Consider the following 15,269-nt stretch of genomic DNA (forward strand, 5'->3'; position numbering starts at 1 on the left):
CAGCAGATTCTAGTTAAATTACATTCGATGACTGCAAGCTTTGAAGTCGCCTTACTGTGTAATTCTGGTACAGGACGACGCTCGTTCCATCGTATCGGACAGTCATTTTTCTTGTGCAAGTCGTGTCAGGGGCATCTTCGCATGGTACATTGTCCATCCAAATCTGCAGCAAATGGTTGGTTTAACTTCTGATTAGAACTAGCAAATAACATAATGCGGCTATTGATAACTCACCTCATATTCATGTGGGTGATTACTGCGGTGTTCGTTGATGTCACGTGACAGCACGAAAGTACATTCACCCTGGAAGGGGAAGTAGTAACCGTCGAACGAGAAAAAGTGGGGATCGCCCTGACCGAAGCAGTAACCTGAATACAAACAGTTCTTGTCACACCCATCTGTCTTGTTTTGTAACGAAAAGGATGTAAAATGTATGACACTCCTTGCGTCCTCTCAGAGATAAACTAGTTTATAGTAAACTCACATTGGCACTCCCAGCGGCACTCGCATCCGTCTTGAACAGCCACGGCAGGGAATCCGTTTTGACAGACCGGCTTGTTAGCTGCTGAACAAACCACAGTCTTGTCATTTGTCGTGGTGGTGCACACACCAGGTTCCAGTTCTACACACGTCAAATCGACACACAGCTCTTCATCGCCCCTTAGCGGCCAGGTTTCACCAGGCAGATGAGCAATGCCCTGAAAAAGGTTGAGTACGACATGTACTGTAAAGGGCTTGTCGTGTCTACTCTGTTTTTACCACACCCTGGTTGGGGTTAAAAGCTCTAACGTTTATTTGTTCCCGTGGTTTTCTTTTGCTCAAACCAAGGCTATTACAAGCTGGTCACCTGGCTGTCGATGCAGTTGCAAGGTTTTGGTTTCGGTGTGGGGGTGGTCGTGTCGACGCGCGGTACAGTGGGTGTTGGAGTCGTAGTAGGTTCAGGAGTTGTCGTGGTAACGGTGGTTGTTGTGGTTGCTTTTGTTGTGGTGGTAGTTGGAGGTGGAGGACACGAGCTCTCCGGGATGCACTTCATGTTGACATCATCCCATACCTCGTCTAGAAAAAAAATGGATTACATATATCGCACCAACCAAGAAACCCTACATGATACACGTCTAAACTTATTTTTATGCACTAAACAATTTATTTAATAACCTTCTTTGCATGTAACGTAGCATCCTTCAAGTTGTTTCCACGCGCAGTCAGTTGGATTTCTGTTGTCGCAAGTGGGCGGGCATGGATTGCCACAAGGATCATACTTCCACTCGCAAGTTTCGTTGGATCCGGTTCCATAACCGGGGTTGTAAGCCTCGCACATGATCGGACAAACGTCGTTGCTTCGCCATGTCACACATACTCCTGCCTCAGCACAAGCCTGAACAGTTGACAGAGTTTGATAAGTGATAATTTGTCATTGGGCTAAATCTTTTAAGTATTTTGACTAAACATTTTTTTCAAAAACGGACTACATGCTGGTTGCTCATAGCTAATTTCGAAACGATTAAAGAATGTTTTGGGTGGTTTAAAGCAGTGGTTCTTAACCGGTGTTCGATCGAACCCCAGGGGTTCGGCAACGCCGAATCAGGGGTTCGACGAAGGTCTTTTTGAAGTACAATACAAATACTCGTTTTTGTCACACTTTAGGGTCTATAGTCGCTAAAAACGGCAATTTGTATTTGCCCAATATCAAAACACTGGAAGGTTAAACTTAGGCAGGGGTGTTTTAAACTGCTCTAAACAGTTTTTGTGGAACTAAAAAGAGTATTACCAGCCTAATAACCATATGTGTCAGACTTTTTGTACGCCTATTGTGTGCCAACAATGCGAACAAAACAGGTACCACAAGCATCACAATATAGTTAAGACTGATCTCCTCGCTGTGCAGCTCAAATCTATGCACCGAGCTAGAAATTAATCTGGGCTTTTGGGGCGCATTTAGATGGTAAATACATGATATAAACCAAGTATTTTAAACCAAATATAAGCAGGTAAATGGCGGCCGTTGGTAAAATAAGAATCTGCGACGCGGCCGTCCTAGCAAAATGGTTGTGCAACCGTTTTCTTTTCTTTTTTTGACGTAACAAAGAGCATTGTTCGCGTTGTTCGGAAGCAGAAAAACAACGAAATTTTGTTGGCAGCAAAAACTTATACTTCATCTTTTTCATGTTAGTGTACAGATGCTAAAAATACATTGCTTCGTTTTGGTAAAAACTATAAATTGCCGGAATTGAAGCAATCCTGAAACAAGTTGCTTGTATTATGATATCAGAATTTAACAAAATGACAAACAGTAACTGTTGCCACTACGTTTAAACAAAAACTAATTATGACCCACCAAACAAAATGGGTTAAAAACCTAGGATGGAACTTGGGGTTCGACCAAAGGCTGAAGAATTTCGTAGGGGTTCGGCCGTTATAAAAAGGTTAAGAACCACTGGTTTAAAGCAAGTAGAGAAAATGTATTGTAATGGAAGCTGCATACATTACGGAAATATCAGCATTTTCGTTTTTACCTGGGCGTACTCGGCCACAGCAGTGCAGAAACATTCACAGTCACCGCCGTTGTCGCATCCACAGGTGTCGTACAAACATCTTTCGTAGTAGGTGTTGGGGTTGACCTTGTTATGGCATTGCATGAATGCGTCACTGTTGATGATGTTGCACTTCTTTTCCGCCCATGGTTCCCTGTTAGGGTTCGCAGTACACGGGTACTGGGGAGGTGGTGCTTCGGGGCAAGTGTCCATGATCTACAATTAGGGAACAAAATGTAGCATATAGTTAAAGTTGGCGTGGGCTTTAACGTCTTTGAAGGTAATCGTCCGAGGCATGGAGAGGTTGACACTGTAAGTTAGTAAGACTCTTTAACACAGTATAAACAAAGAGTGTCTCACCCTCCAGTCGTTTCCGAACTCGTTGGGATCAGCAGCTACGTCTCCTGCTCTTAGAGTAAAATCGTTGCTGGCATCGCCGTTGAAATCACCGCAAAGACCACAAACCTATGTTACAAGTACAGACATGACAAAATCATGCTTTAAAACTTTAAAAATTAAATCCCATAAATTCTGTAAACGTTATATGTTACGAAAATCTTACCTGTGACATGTGTTTTGGTTGAAGTCGGACTTTTACTGCGTTCTCTGCGTTCCATCGGATATCAATTCCGTCAGATGTTTCAATAATGTGATAAATACTTCCTTTCCTGATCTGATACGTCACGCCATCTGGTGTGGCGGGTCCAGAATCGAAACTTGATACTGATATAACCTACGTAACACAACACGTTAATACATGCCGTATAATACTATCAAACCAGTATTTAGGTACACGATTCACAGTTGTAAAGGTTATGACATAAAATAGGACAAGCCAATATATTTGTAAACAAACATTTTGGTTTGAAAACATAAGGATTTTCGAAACGTTACATTTTTACAAGTATTTTGCCTTGTTTGTTTCATGTTGCAAGTGTTTAAGTCTAAAAAAATAAGCGTTTTGTCAGCGTTGTGTCTAAATCAACGTTCGAGTTAACATTTACCGGTTCGTCTTCTCCTTTGGTCATCAGAATCATGGTGTCGTAGAAATAGAAGGTGACAGCTTTAGTGCAAGTCACTTTGCCGCTTCCGCATGGAATGTTCTCAACGATGATACGGAACGTTCCTGTGTTCGAGTCGCCACATCCATTTTCAACAAGAGTGTATTCGCAGTCGCCCTATAAATGCAAAAAAATGGTTCTAATTTAACCAAATGTTCACAATTCACATACATCGTGTTTTTTTAGAAACTACAACAATAAGATACTCGTGAAACTAAAGTGGTGATTTTACAACATGGGTTTCAGTGTTATTTCTGTACTTCAGAAAACAAGCAGCAATTTTGAAGATAAAAGTTTGAACTTGCCTGGAAAGTGTATTCCAAACCATCAAAGGTCGTGTAATGGGGATCACCCACAGCCGAACATTCGGCAGGACAAGCCTTCTCCGTACAACTCCAGGCTCCGCCCGTACAAACACAAGTGTTGCAACCATCCGACTCAATGACCGCGCCTGGGCTGAGGACTTTGCCGTTGTATCTACATGAGCATTGGAGGGGTTCCACACATGTCTTCATGTCCTCGTCTGTAATACAGCATCGTTTTTTTAACTGCAAGTTAGGCAATTTTACACTCAAGGCCAGTATAAGACCATTGGGGCCGAACTGACTACATTTGAATTACTCAAAGGCTCAGGCAAGGAAATGCTACGAAAGTGTTTGAACGGTTCACTGCAAAATAGATAATAATATATTCACCCAGTATTTTGCCTTCGGGGCATTTGCATCCTGATACGCAAGTATCAGAACTGCAGAAAGCTTGTTTTGTTTGACAAGTTGCAAGACAGGCAACACCCTTGGTTCCTTCCACGGCACAATCAGCGTAAACCAATTGGGGGTCACATTGGCCAGATCCGGTTTCTTTCGTCTCACAATACATTAACCCGTTGGTGCAGGTACTGAAATCAAACGTGAAAAATAGATTCAATGTTTTATAACTTATGTATATACCAATGTATTTGTTTTCGATATTTTTTCCCCTTGTTCTCACTCCAACTAACGAATCATAAAAAAATCGGCGGCACGTCTCAAGCTAAATGCAACATTATGGGAGACACAAAAAACTTGGTAATTTACCCTATCTTAATGGGGTATTTTTGTTTGTCTCGGCACAGCTTGCAATTTTCAGGTTTAAATTACCACGCATGTGTATACCTACCAAGTTTGAATGGAAGAATCAAGAACTGTGCCAGCTGGGTAAGATTCGCCGTCATAGAAACAACTACAATCTTCAACCTCGACGCAACTTCCTTCGTCGCTGAGATAGAATCCATCTTCGCAGTAACATCCGGGATGGCAAAACTGGTCACACGTTTCGAATGGATCACCGATGGAACGGCAAGTGGTCGCGCAATATCCTCCGCATTCTTTGTACTCTTTGCCCTCACCGCACTCGATAGCTTAAAATTAATTTTGATTGAGTGATTTGGCAACAACTGGTTGTTTGTCGTTCAGGTTTGAATCGGTTGTAGGTAAATAGTTTCCAAGTATAATAACGAATTGTGCTCCAATTAACCATATAACTTCGTATATAACTTCGATTATGAATTATCGTTAAGTGTTACTTGGTTTTTGAAAAGTTGAGCTGATTGGTGTTTTTTATTCAGTTGGGGGGCACATTAAAAATAACCCTTTTGTTACAATTTTCCTCAAACATTTTTTAACTCGAAACTCAAGAAAGCAACATGCTTACGACAAGTAGATGTGTTTCTCCACTGTACTATTACACCCTTGGATGAGCACTGTCGGGCATAGTCAGCCAAAGCTTCACACATGCATTCCATTCCTTCTCCACATTCACAAACATCGTTTCTGTACAATAAAATCAAAATATCAAATTATTTTTTTATCCAAAACTAACGCTCGTAATTGAAACTTAAAGCTGGAATCACCCAGTCCGTTGCTTGGTGGATGAAGACTAAAAAGCCTCAATGGATGCAGGTTCAGAAAAACCTATAAAACTAATTTTTAATTACCTGCAGTTGTAGAAGTATGCGCCCCAATCGACAAACGGATGACAAGCTTTGAAAAGATCACCACGCACTACATCACACACGGAGTTGGCGTAGTTCTGCTTGTGTTGGTTTACCATACAACTCTCGGGCAGGATCGGTTGACGGCTGCAATCTACATCTGCACATTCAGCGTTGACCTGTGATTAAATATAAGTTATTGTAGCTAATCACTTTTACTTTACACGATAAAAATGTTTTAAATGTATCAAAAATGCAAATCAGAGTATAGTCTGTGTTACGATGGTTTAATGCTGTACATGTAAGCTTAGTTTCAAGTTAATGAGTCTTTTCTTTACCTTCCATGCGTTACCGAAACTTCCAACGTTTGATTCGACCAAGCCTTGTGGGGTTCGCAAATCGTCTGTAGATTTCGAGTTGAAATCACCACACATACCACAAACACTGCTCTTCCAAATTGGATCAAGCTTAATGACAGAAAACAATGTGAAATATTTTCAAGTTGAGCAGCAAACGGGATTACGAAATAACTTATATCGAATCACTAAAAGTTAACGCACTAATAAGATATCTTGAGGTTTAGGAGAATCTGTCAACAAAAGATTTCAATTCAAATACCTTCACGTAAAGACGCATTTTTCCGTCCCACTCAATTGTGATGCCGTTCGAAGTCTTTAGTTGAATCATGAGGGAAGAAAGCGCACGAATTACAACCGTTCCTAAGAAACAGTAAATGTGAGATTCACGCCAAGGCGCGTCGAATTGCCATGTGAATTCCACTTAAGCTGGTAATGCGTATTTTGTGGGGTAATTTGCCAGGTGACTAACTCCAAACTTGTGTGGTGCGCGCTCTATTTTAAACCGTGGTTTAAGTTGGAATATCACGTATTTCTTTGCCACCTCTCAGAAGAGTGAGCAGAATATTTATGAAAAAATAAAAAACTTTTAAAAGAAAAAATCACAAGTCATTAGGTTCTGAAAAACAATTGAGTCTTAATATATCATTATTCAGGGTTCATTCAGTTCATACCGTGACTGTATGGAAGAGACACATCCGACCCGCCGACAGATACGATGCCGCCGTGCTTCAGTTTGTAATCTGTGGTCGCCAAATCATTTTTGATCCTTAACGTTGCAGATTTTGTGCAAGTTCCAGCACCATCGATGCCGCATTTGATGTTTTCGGTTATAATCTAAGCGAAACGAATATAAAAATATATAAAAAAAATTACAACCTTTGCCGATATTGCAAAAACGGCATCTCAGTATAGTTTACTTAGGCCCAACTTACGGCAAATGTGTAGTTGCCACTTTCGTCACATCCATCAGTAGATAGCACATACTGGCAGTCACCGGCGAACGAATAGGAGAGACCGTCAAATGTGCGATAATGGGGGTCACCAGTTGCGGCGCACTCGCCTGGACACGGGGTGGCGCTGCACGACCATGAACCACCTTCGCACAAGCTGTAGAACAACAAATATGTTAATCTGTTTGTAAGTTTACAAATTTGAATAATTTCTGTTGGTAAATAGGCCTACTGTTTTTGTTTTTTGTCTTCCAAACTGTCAAAACAATAAAATACACAAATACAAAAAAACAAGTGATATTTCATCGAAAAAGGGTCTTTTTTGGAAAACAAAGTCAATATCAATCCAAACTATCAGGGCTTACAAAAACTTTTTTTGAATGAACTGACGCATGTAAACACACAAAACTCGACGAACCAACGTATATCTCATCTAGACTTAACGACCAGAAAACTGGTAAGTTTAGTGCTATAGTAACGGTGCTTGCATCAGACCCACCGGAAAGAACAATAGCCTTTCTTGACATTTGCACAGCCAAGAAAAATAGCCGAGAACCCTTGGGTAAATACACCGAAGGCGTACAGCGTTTCACCTCACCAGCTCTGTGAAAGCTTTTTTCGGTCTTTAGGGTCGGTTTTTAATTATGACCCAAGAATGATATTAGATCCATCACACATTCATATTTGTAAAGCGTCAGTGCTGGGTCTATCCCAAGTTTGAACACAAACTTTGGGAACGCGCATTCCGCTGGGGGCAAAATCACGCTCTAACTGCATGGCTCTAGCGTGCTTGAGAAATAGACTGGCGATGACTGATAGCTGACAAGTGAGGCACCTTCACACAATACTTATTGGTCCATTCGTCACTACGCTTTTACGTACAATGTGTGTGTTTGCGTTTTTAAATAATCGGCATGAAGTAATTGTAAGAAAAGTGATGAACGATTGAAACTATTTGAAGGTTGAAAAAATGCGATGCTGATGCTTAAATCGAGACAAGTAAGTCAAACCCATTTAAGTATGTTTCGCTTGCTCTCCAACTCGAATGCCAGAAAAGGCCAGAGAAACGTTTCAAACACATTTGCACTGTATACAAATCGCTTAAATATGGTCCAACCAAATCGTAGAAATTTTAATATGTGCATTGGGCCAACACATTCGGATATCGGGGTAAAAATAACTCTTTACATAACCCAATCTTACCATTCCTCGCATTCAGTTGATCTCGTTTCTCCAGATGCAAAGGTGGCGCCTTGATGTGTGCAAGAGCATTCGGATTCAGGTACACAGTGTTCGCCATCAAGGATAGTTCCTTCGGGGCAGAAGCACCCATCCACACACTGCGATGAGCACAGAAGATTTTGGTTCTTGTTGTGACAGGTTGATGGACAAGTTGTTCCGCACTCCTTATGCACAAGGTTTCCGGGGCAGGTTTTGCCTGTAAACATTTATTCAGTTGATGTTACACCACAAAAGTGTGACCTGGTGATCATGGTTTAAATTCATACACAAACGTTGCTTTTCTTAAACTTTCGCGGTCAGTCATGAAAATTAGGATCATATTTGACAAATTTCAACATACCGCAAAAGTTTTCGCTTCTCCATTCGGTGAGGTTGGCCCCAGTTGCAATACACAGCTTGGCATATTGTGAAACTGCGTCACACAGACAAGCTTTGTAGTCACCGGATTCACACTGGCAAAGGGCTGTCACACAACTGTCTTCAAGGACTGTCGTTGGAACTTGGCAGGTATCAAAGGAAACTTGAGAGGCAATATCGCTACATACGTTGGTCACATCCTTTGATGTAAAACAAGCACATTTCATGATAAGTTAAAGCACGGAAAAATCCAAGATTTTGAAGGTGAGGTCAAATCGTATTTCAAAAAGTCTAAACTAACATGTTACTTGTTTGTCATAAAAATTTGGTAATCCGTACAGCCGAAATGTCAATAATTTACCAATATCCGTAGTTATACGTTGAAAGCAGTGTTTTGGGTAAAAAAACACAACATTAAAGGTTGTGTGGTTTTCATGGGAGCATTCGATTTAGTGAATCATTAATTTGACAACTTGTTTCAGCTTACCGTAAGTTGCTCGGTGGTGAGGAATCCGCAGTAGTCGGTGGCTTCGCTGGTGGTGCAAACCTCTCCTTCGTCTCCGCTGGCAACAGCCCAGCTATCCATGAACCGCTTCACACTGTTGGTTGACTCACCTAAGCATGGAAAGTACTATTATCTGACTCGAAAGACAAAAAGTGTATTTTTGTGACAATGCAATGGTCGGGTAACTTTAAAAACAGTTTTGTATGACATCCCTTTGTCATAATGTTCATTTTCAGTCATTCACAAACGTGCAGTACTTCGAGGTATGCTTATTACCAGTGAAGCATTCATGACAGGAACCCTGATCTACAGATATTTTATCACCTGTACAAAGCAAGATTATCGCTGACACAATTCATGGGCAGCGTTGCGATAAGCGATAGAGGTCACGAAAGATATGCAACCCTCGCTCGCCCAAAATTTCACGTTAACGCCCCTAACGCAAGCAACACCATGCGTCATTAAGCGTCATTGTAGTGACATCATCCATAACGAGACACCGTTAAGTTATTAGTGTGAAGTTTACATATTTCTAACGCGGTAAAATTTGGAAAATGTGAATTATTGCGCAACAGTGGACACTGGTTTCATTGTTAAATACGCAATTCGAACGTCTCAGAAGTAGCTACACAACTATGGTTGTATACAACCATATAGGTCCATAGGAATTTTGTAAAATTCAGTGGTTGGGACGCACTTTTATATTGAAACACAACAGATTATTATCTATTGGGGCAAAAAGCTTCTTATTATCGAACAAATCACGTAAAAATGAATCGTTAATTAAAAATGTTGAGAAGCTCAGCTGCAGGTGAACTCAATAGACCTTCATTGCTATACCATGAGATTACGCATTACCAAAACGATTCAGATTTTTTTCATTGCGTCGGTTATATATCTTAAAAGAAAAAGTCTGGTTTACAATCCCTTGAAAAGTCGACATGTACTCACTTGCGCCCTTTGGTGTCATATCGTCTTTAGCATCTCCGTTCATGTTGCCACATACACCACAAAGGTTGCCCGAGTATGGTGCGGTCTTAGAAGTAACCAGGAAGTAGTTATCCTGTCCGTCCCAGCTGATGACGTCACCAGAATGTGACGAAATCACAATATACTCGGTGTTGGGAATACGGAAAATATGGAAACCTGATGTCACTGTTGGGATTGGGACCCTGTAAGGAAAACACGAGTATGTGTAACATAAGTGTTGTATTGGTGTAGAAGTCTTTCAACAATCGTTTTAATTAACTTTATTGCTCAAGTTTTTTGTTGTTTGCCACTTTTTGTTGCAATTGAACTGCCTTTTTTTAAACAATATCCAGTAAGCTGATTCCAAAACAAATATTATTTACAATTTTAGGATATCAATAGACTTTTAAAAACGATTTGTTGATAAAACTCGCCTTATCTTACACTAAACAAAGGATGTACATTTTAATAAAACTGTGGGAAACGTAGTTTCTGTTTGCTATTGGACTCGTTAAATTGAATTTAAAACAACGAACAACAAGTAATCGTTCTTACTCGTCGTCGTTCCAGAAAGCTTTTCCGTCGGTAAGACGCATCAAGTTGTCACCGACATGAACTTTCAAAATCGACTTGTCGTCTTCACTGTAAGCCAGGTTGATGGAGAAGGTATTGTCCACACAATCGGCAACAAGCTGGTAATTACATCGCCCGTTGGATGAGAACATCGCACCATCAAAAGTGTAGAAGTGTTCCTTGGCCCACAGAACACACACATTGGAACTGTAGAATGGTTTTTCGACTGATGGAGCTAAAAATATAATTAGGAGATGTTAGGTATGTTATAGAACATATGATGTAGGATTATGACAATATATCACTAGGCGAGAATAAGGCATGCATTTAGAAAGGTTAGAGGTATTGGCTGGTACGAACTGTAAATCAATTTACTGCAACATGTAAAGATTTTTGTAGGACAAAAAATTACATATCTCAGTGAAAAATTACGTATCTCGTTAAAGCGTTATAATGCCAATATTCAAAATGTCACATTTTATGTGGGAAAGCATGTTAAAAGATGCTGATTAAACGTGTTAGCAAAACTAAACAACGTAACCAATATTTCATACTAAAAAATGAAAGCGGTAATAACTAGAGATGTACCGAATATTCGGTTTGCCGAATTTATTCGGCCGAATCAGTCATTTTTGCAAAGATTCGGTTTCGGCCGAATAATTTGTTGCGATTCGGCCGAAACCGAATCTTTTACGAACATAAATTTAAAGCGTTAAACGTGTCTTCTCTGCTTATTAAGGTGCCACGCAATCTTTCAAAAGCCCAAACATAACGAAAATTGCGTTAATTTTTATCTTTTTCAACACATTGTCGTTTTTCCCAATGTAGTCAACAAAAGTATTTCATTGGGAGGTTGCCAATCATGCTTGGGGCAATTTTAAACCCCACAGAACTGAAATGAGGACGAAACACAACTATTCTGCGCTATAGCTGTCTGGTAGATAAACATTTTTTATTGTTAAACGCATAGCGTACGACTTCGCGTGACGTCATAAAAGATTCGGTTGATTCGGCCGAATTTATTCGGCAAAACCGCCGAATATTCGGTTTCGACTGAATCGAAATTTAGCCGATTCGGTACATCACTAGTAATAACAGTAAAACATGTTTACAATAAAATATGTCAGTTATGGAGTTCGAAACGGAAGACGCAAAAAAGCATTGAAACACACTACACATTTGGTATTACTCGTAATCAGCAAATCTGCAAATCAAGCAGATATAGTTTTTTTCTGTTATGATTTTGTCTGCTACATTTTGTTCTTACTTATGGGGATTTCCCCAGAGGCTTCGCTAACGGAACCTTCAACCTCTTCACCTATCCAGTCAAAAAATATGCGTCAGTACAGTTAGATGGAGAAAACAATATTAACCAATCAAGCGCTTCTAATGAAACTAAAAATCAATGATTTCTGAGCATTTTCTGTCTGCATTGGGTAATTTGCTTGCCAGCTAAATTATACTTGTGCTAATGGAAGAAGGGACAATGATTTGTCACCAAATATGCGTTAAAATGATTAACTGTTTGACCGTTAGAAATTAAAGAAACATATGAGCAGGCTAAAAGCCAATCCAAAGGAATTGTCAAACTGGAATTGTTATTGAAGAAATTATGTTTCGAAAAATCGAATATCTGAACTAGTCATTAAAATCTTGAAACTAGGCAAATATTCGTTTTTTAAGATTTTCTGTATCGGAAGCCAGCCTATACGTATTGCTCTTACTTATGGGAATTTCCCCAGAGGTCTCGAACATTGCTGACCCTTCAACACCTTCACCTACCGTTATATGTACAAACATTACTTTGGGCGGACATAAAACTAAATCGTTACTTGAGTACAGAGTTGCAAGTCGGGCCTTTCGGGCCGGGTTCGGGCTTAGGTATTTGTGAGAAAACGGGCTTAAAACGGGCCTGACTTAACGTTCCGTGTCCGCCACTGTTTTTTAAATAAAATCACTCAGCTAAGTAACAATTCTCTAGCTTTGACCTAATGCCCACCCTCCTCTAAAACGTATTGTTTACCCCATTGTCTACTATTGTTCATTGTGTTTGTTGTCTTCATCTGTTTTCTTTCTCATCCTTTGTTGCAAGGCTTTCGTGGATAGGCCTGTCAATCAAAATTTCGGGCCTAAACGGGCTTTGCAAAAACGTTTCGGGATCGGGCGGGGCTTCGGGCTTATACTTTCGGGTTCGGGCCGGGTTCGGGCTCAAATTTCGGGCCCGCTTGCAACTCTGGTTTAGTAACAACAAACACCAAACATATTGTCAGTGCTGAGCAATGTAATATGTGGTAAACGTCACTGGGTAATTCAGCGGTTGACGAGCAACCAACTGTAGAAAACTTGGGTGAAATTCAAGTCAATCTTAATTTCAACTCAGAGGTTTATATTTGAGGTTTTTTGAGCAAAATCTGCGCGACGTGAGGCACAAAAGCGCCAGCAATAAGGGCCAAGCGGAAGCGTTTCTACATGCTTACGTGAATTGCCTTCTCCCGAGGCGCTTTCCTCAACTTCTTCCGCTGTTACATATTTGCAACAAAACCCGGTTAAAACACAGTATGTAATTTTGTTGCTTATTTGGGGAATTTGCATTGATCCTATTTACTGCTATTAGTGTGCGAATTTACTTACCAGATGTTTCGCAAGTCGCGCCTGAGAACCCTTCGGTACATTCACATGTGTTGGTGCCGACGCAAGCTCCACCATTCTCACAAGTTGGGTTGCATGTAACTAGACAGAACGAAAAACGTAAAATACTTTTCAAACACTCTAAAGTAACAGAAGCTTACATTGGCACTGTGGTGTGTTCGCTGGGGAGTCGCATCCTTGGCTGAAAACGTTGAACACGGAACCCGCAGGACATGGCGTCAACGAGACCTTGCCGTCGGACATGCATGTGTAGTAGTGGATACAATCCCCTGGTACTTCGATATATTCTCCAGGTGCGCTGCACAGCGACGAGACTGCGAAAATAGCAATGTATCTCAGTGGATTTTCTCAAACACATCGGTAAACACGTTTGTCTTTTTAAAAGAAATTGCGCGTGAATGGGAAGTTTACAATATGGAAATAAAATATGAATTCTTTTGTAGATCTTGTTCAACGCAAAGGCAATTGAATTAGCGTGTCTCTAATTCTGCTTTTGTGCCAGGTCAAACAATGGCCAAGACAAGACCTGTGAGTTCAGGATACGCCAAGGTAAATGACAACAGCAGCTAATGTGACAACGCCTATTGTGTCTCTAACGTGCGGGGCGTCGCAACTTTTGCCACCAGCGGTCTTTCGCAACTGCGACTAAACTTTACCTTGTGGGTCGGAACTTTAAGCGTGACCAAACAACACAAGTTATTGTATTCTGACGGTTGTTCGGTTCATAGCAGGTCTGGGGGCAATTCAGGGGCATTGCGGTGAAGAAAGAAGGAATCACGTACATTTCACGGCAACGCCCTCATAAAATAGCAGCTCGCCATACACTTTGTCAAGGGTTTGTGTGCCTAACCTGCTGATCAATTTGAACTTCACCTTTAACTTTGCTGTTACGTGTTTAAACATAATTTGCAAAACATTTGATAGGAAGCGTCTCTAATTACAGCCTTTCCATTTATACATCCAAAGGTCCTGACTTTGATGCCATGTCATTAAAGTTTGTTGAAAAAATGATTGTCTTGTAATTTTTGCCTGTTCCTAAGTGGATTCACAACACAAATCTGTCCAAACGTTGGCCGGATAACATTATTTCTATCGCTTCAAAGCCGGTTTTATTTCGTGTATGTTTAATTAAAAAATCTAATGAAACATAAACTTACAGTCACAGGTGATTCTGTTTCCTTCAAAGGATGTAGTGGGTGAACACCATGGACGTTCATCAACCGAACCGTCAAGAGTACAGGAAGAATATATCTTTCCGTCGTACTCGAAAGGAAACTTGCACGTAGACGGAAGAGCTAAAACGTAAAAAATAAAGACACCGTTTTATGTCATTAATTAGCAACAAGACAATGGGCTAATGAGGACAATGGTTTTGTGTAAAAGTTAAGGCCACCTAGAAATAATTATCTGATTTGTATGTGTTAATTTGTATGAAAATGGCTGGGAGACCATATTTCTATTCTTTTACAGCAAAGAATGCTAGCGTTTCTGAAATATGCCCCACAACAAAATATGAAACACAATTAGGCAATTCAACTCTTCACATGTAATAATTGGTTTTGTCAAATTGGTTGAACAATCACAGACACGAATAAAAATGCATCATGTGTAGTGGAGATAAAGAGTTGACAGTAAGTTATGTTTTACACAAACGAACAAAACTTACGTATTTGACAAAGGGTTCCATCAAATCCATCGGTACACACGCAGGTGTTTGGCGCCCCGCAGTGGCCTCCATTGTTGCAAGTGATGTCGCAAACAGCTAAAAGGGAATAATTTTGGTGGCACCATGTTCAAAACACGTAGGGGTAATTTTAACTTACGGGTTTCACAATGATCGCCGCTCCAGCCATTCAAACATGTGCACGTATTAGGGGCTGTGCACGATCCGCCGTTTTGGCATTCCAAATCACACAGACCTGTAAAAATATATATAACTAAGTGCAGAAAAGAACAGCGTGCCATGTGATGCTTCACTGCTTTAAAACTCCTTTCATTCTCAATATATTTCTCCCTTTTCAAATCTTTTAAGTGACGCTATTGACACAAAAGATGACTTTTACACACCGGGACAGGCGACAAATGGGGTGAAACGAAATGCTTT

The 15,269-nt window shown here is 40.4% G+C and overlaps 1 protein-coding gene across 1 annotated transcript in view; it reads right to left on the reverse strand.

Moving 5' to 3' along the window:
* Positions 1-15,269, reverse strand: part of LOC145237867 (uncharacterized) — a 29,479-nt gene that overhangs the window by 10,480 nt on the left and 3,730 nt on the right. Inside the window, exons 5-34 of the mRNA XM_080100856.1 lie at positions 14,989-15,084; positions 14,832-14,927; positions 14,323-14,460; positions 13,306-13,479; positions 13,148-13,246; positions 12,241-12,294; positions 11,784-11,834; positions 10,499-10,751; positions 9,926-10,146; positions 8,957-9,084; positions 8,453-8,669; positions 8,074-8,308; positions 6,853-7,027; positions 6,592-6,754; positions 6,180-6,280; positions 5,900-6,028; positions 5,565-5,740; positions 5,282-5,400; positions 4,748-4,988; positions 4,288-4,487; positions 3,898-4,115; positions 3,536-3,709; positions 3,094-3,264; positions 2,892-2,996; positions 2,514-2,747; positions 1,156-1,375; positions 848-1,056; positions 485-698; positions 235-368; positions 56-163 (exon numbers count right to left, since the gene is read on the reverse strand). Of these exons, the coding sequence (XP_079956982.1) occupies positions 56-163; positions 235-368; positions 485-698; positions 848-1,056; positions 1,156-1,375; positions 2,514-2,747; positions 2,892-2,996; positions 3,094-3,264; positions 3,536-3,709; positions 3,898-4,115; positions 4,288-4,487; positions 4,748-4,988; positions 5,282-5,400; positions 5,565-5,740; positions 5,900-6,028; positions 6,180-6,280; positions 6,592-6,754; positions 6,853-7,027; positions 8,074-8,308; positions 8,453-8,669; positions 8,957-9,084; positions 9,926-10,146; positions 10,499-10,751; positions 11,784-11,834; positions 12,241-12,294; positions 13,148-13,246; positions 13,306-13,479; positions 14,323-14,460; positions 14,832-14,927; positions 14,989-15,084 (4,853 nt within the window). The remainder of the gene's footprint in view (positions 1-55; positions 164-234; positions 369-484; positions 699-847; positions 1,057-1,155; positions 1,376-2,513; positions 2,748-2,891; positions 2,997-3,093; positions 3,265-3,535; positions 3,710-3,897; positions 4,116-4,287; positions 4,488-4,747; positions 4,989-5,281; positions 5,401-5,564; positions 5,741-5,899; positions 6,029-6,179; positions 6,281-6,591; positions 6,755-6,852; positions 7,028-8,073; positions 8,309-8,452; positions 8,670-8,956; positions 9,085-9,925; positions 10,147-10,498; positions 10,752-11,783; positions 11,835-12,240; positions 12,295-13,147; positions 13,247-13,305; positions 13,480-14,322; positions 14,461-14,831; positions 14,928-14,988; positions 15,085-15,269) is intronic.

Source organism: Phallusia mammillata, chromosome 7 (assembly GCF_965637545.1).
Source record: "Phallusia mammillata chromosome 7, kaPhaMamm4.hap1.1, whole genome shotgun sequence".
Taxonomy (NCBI): domain Eukaryota; kingdom Metazoa; phylum Chordata; class Ascidiacea; order Phlebobranchia; family Ascidiidae; genus Phallusia; species Phallusia mammillata.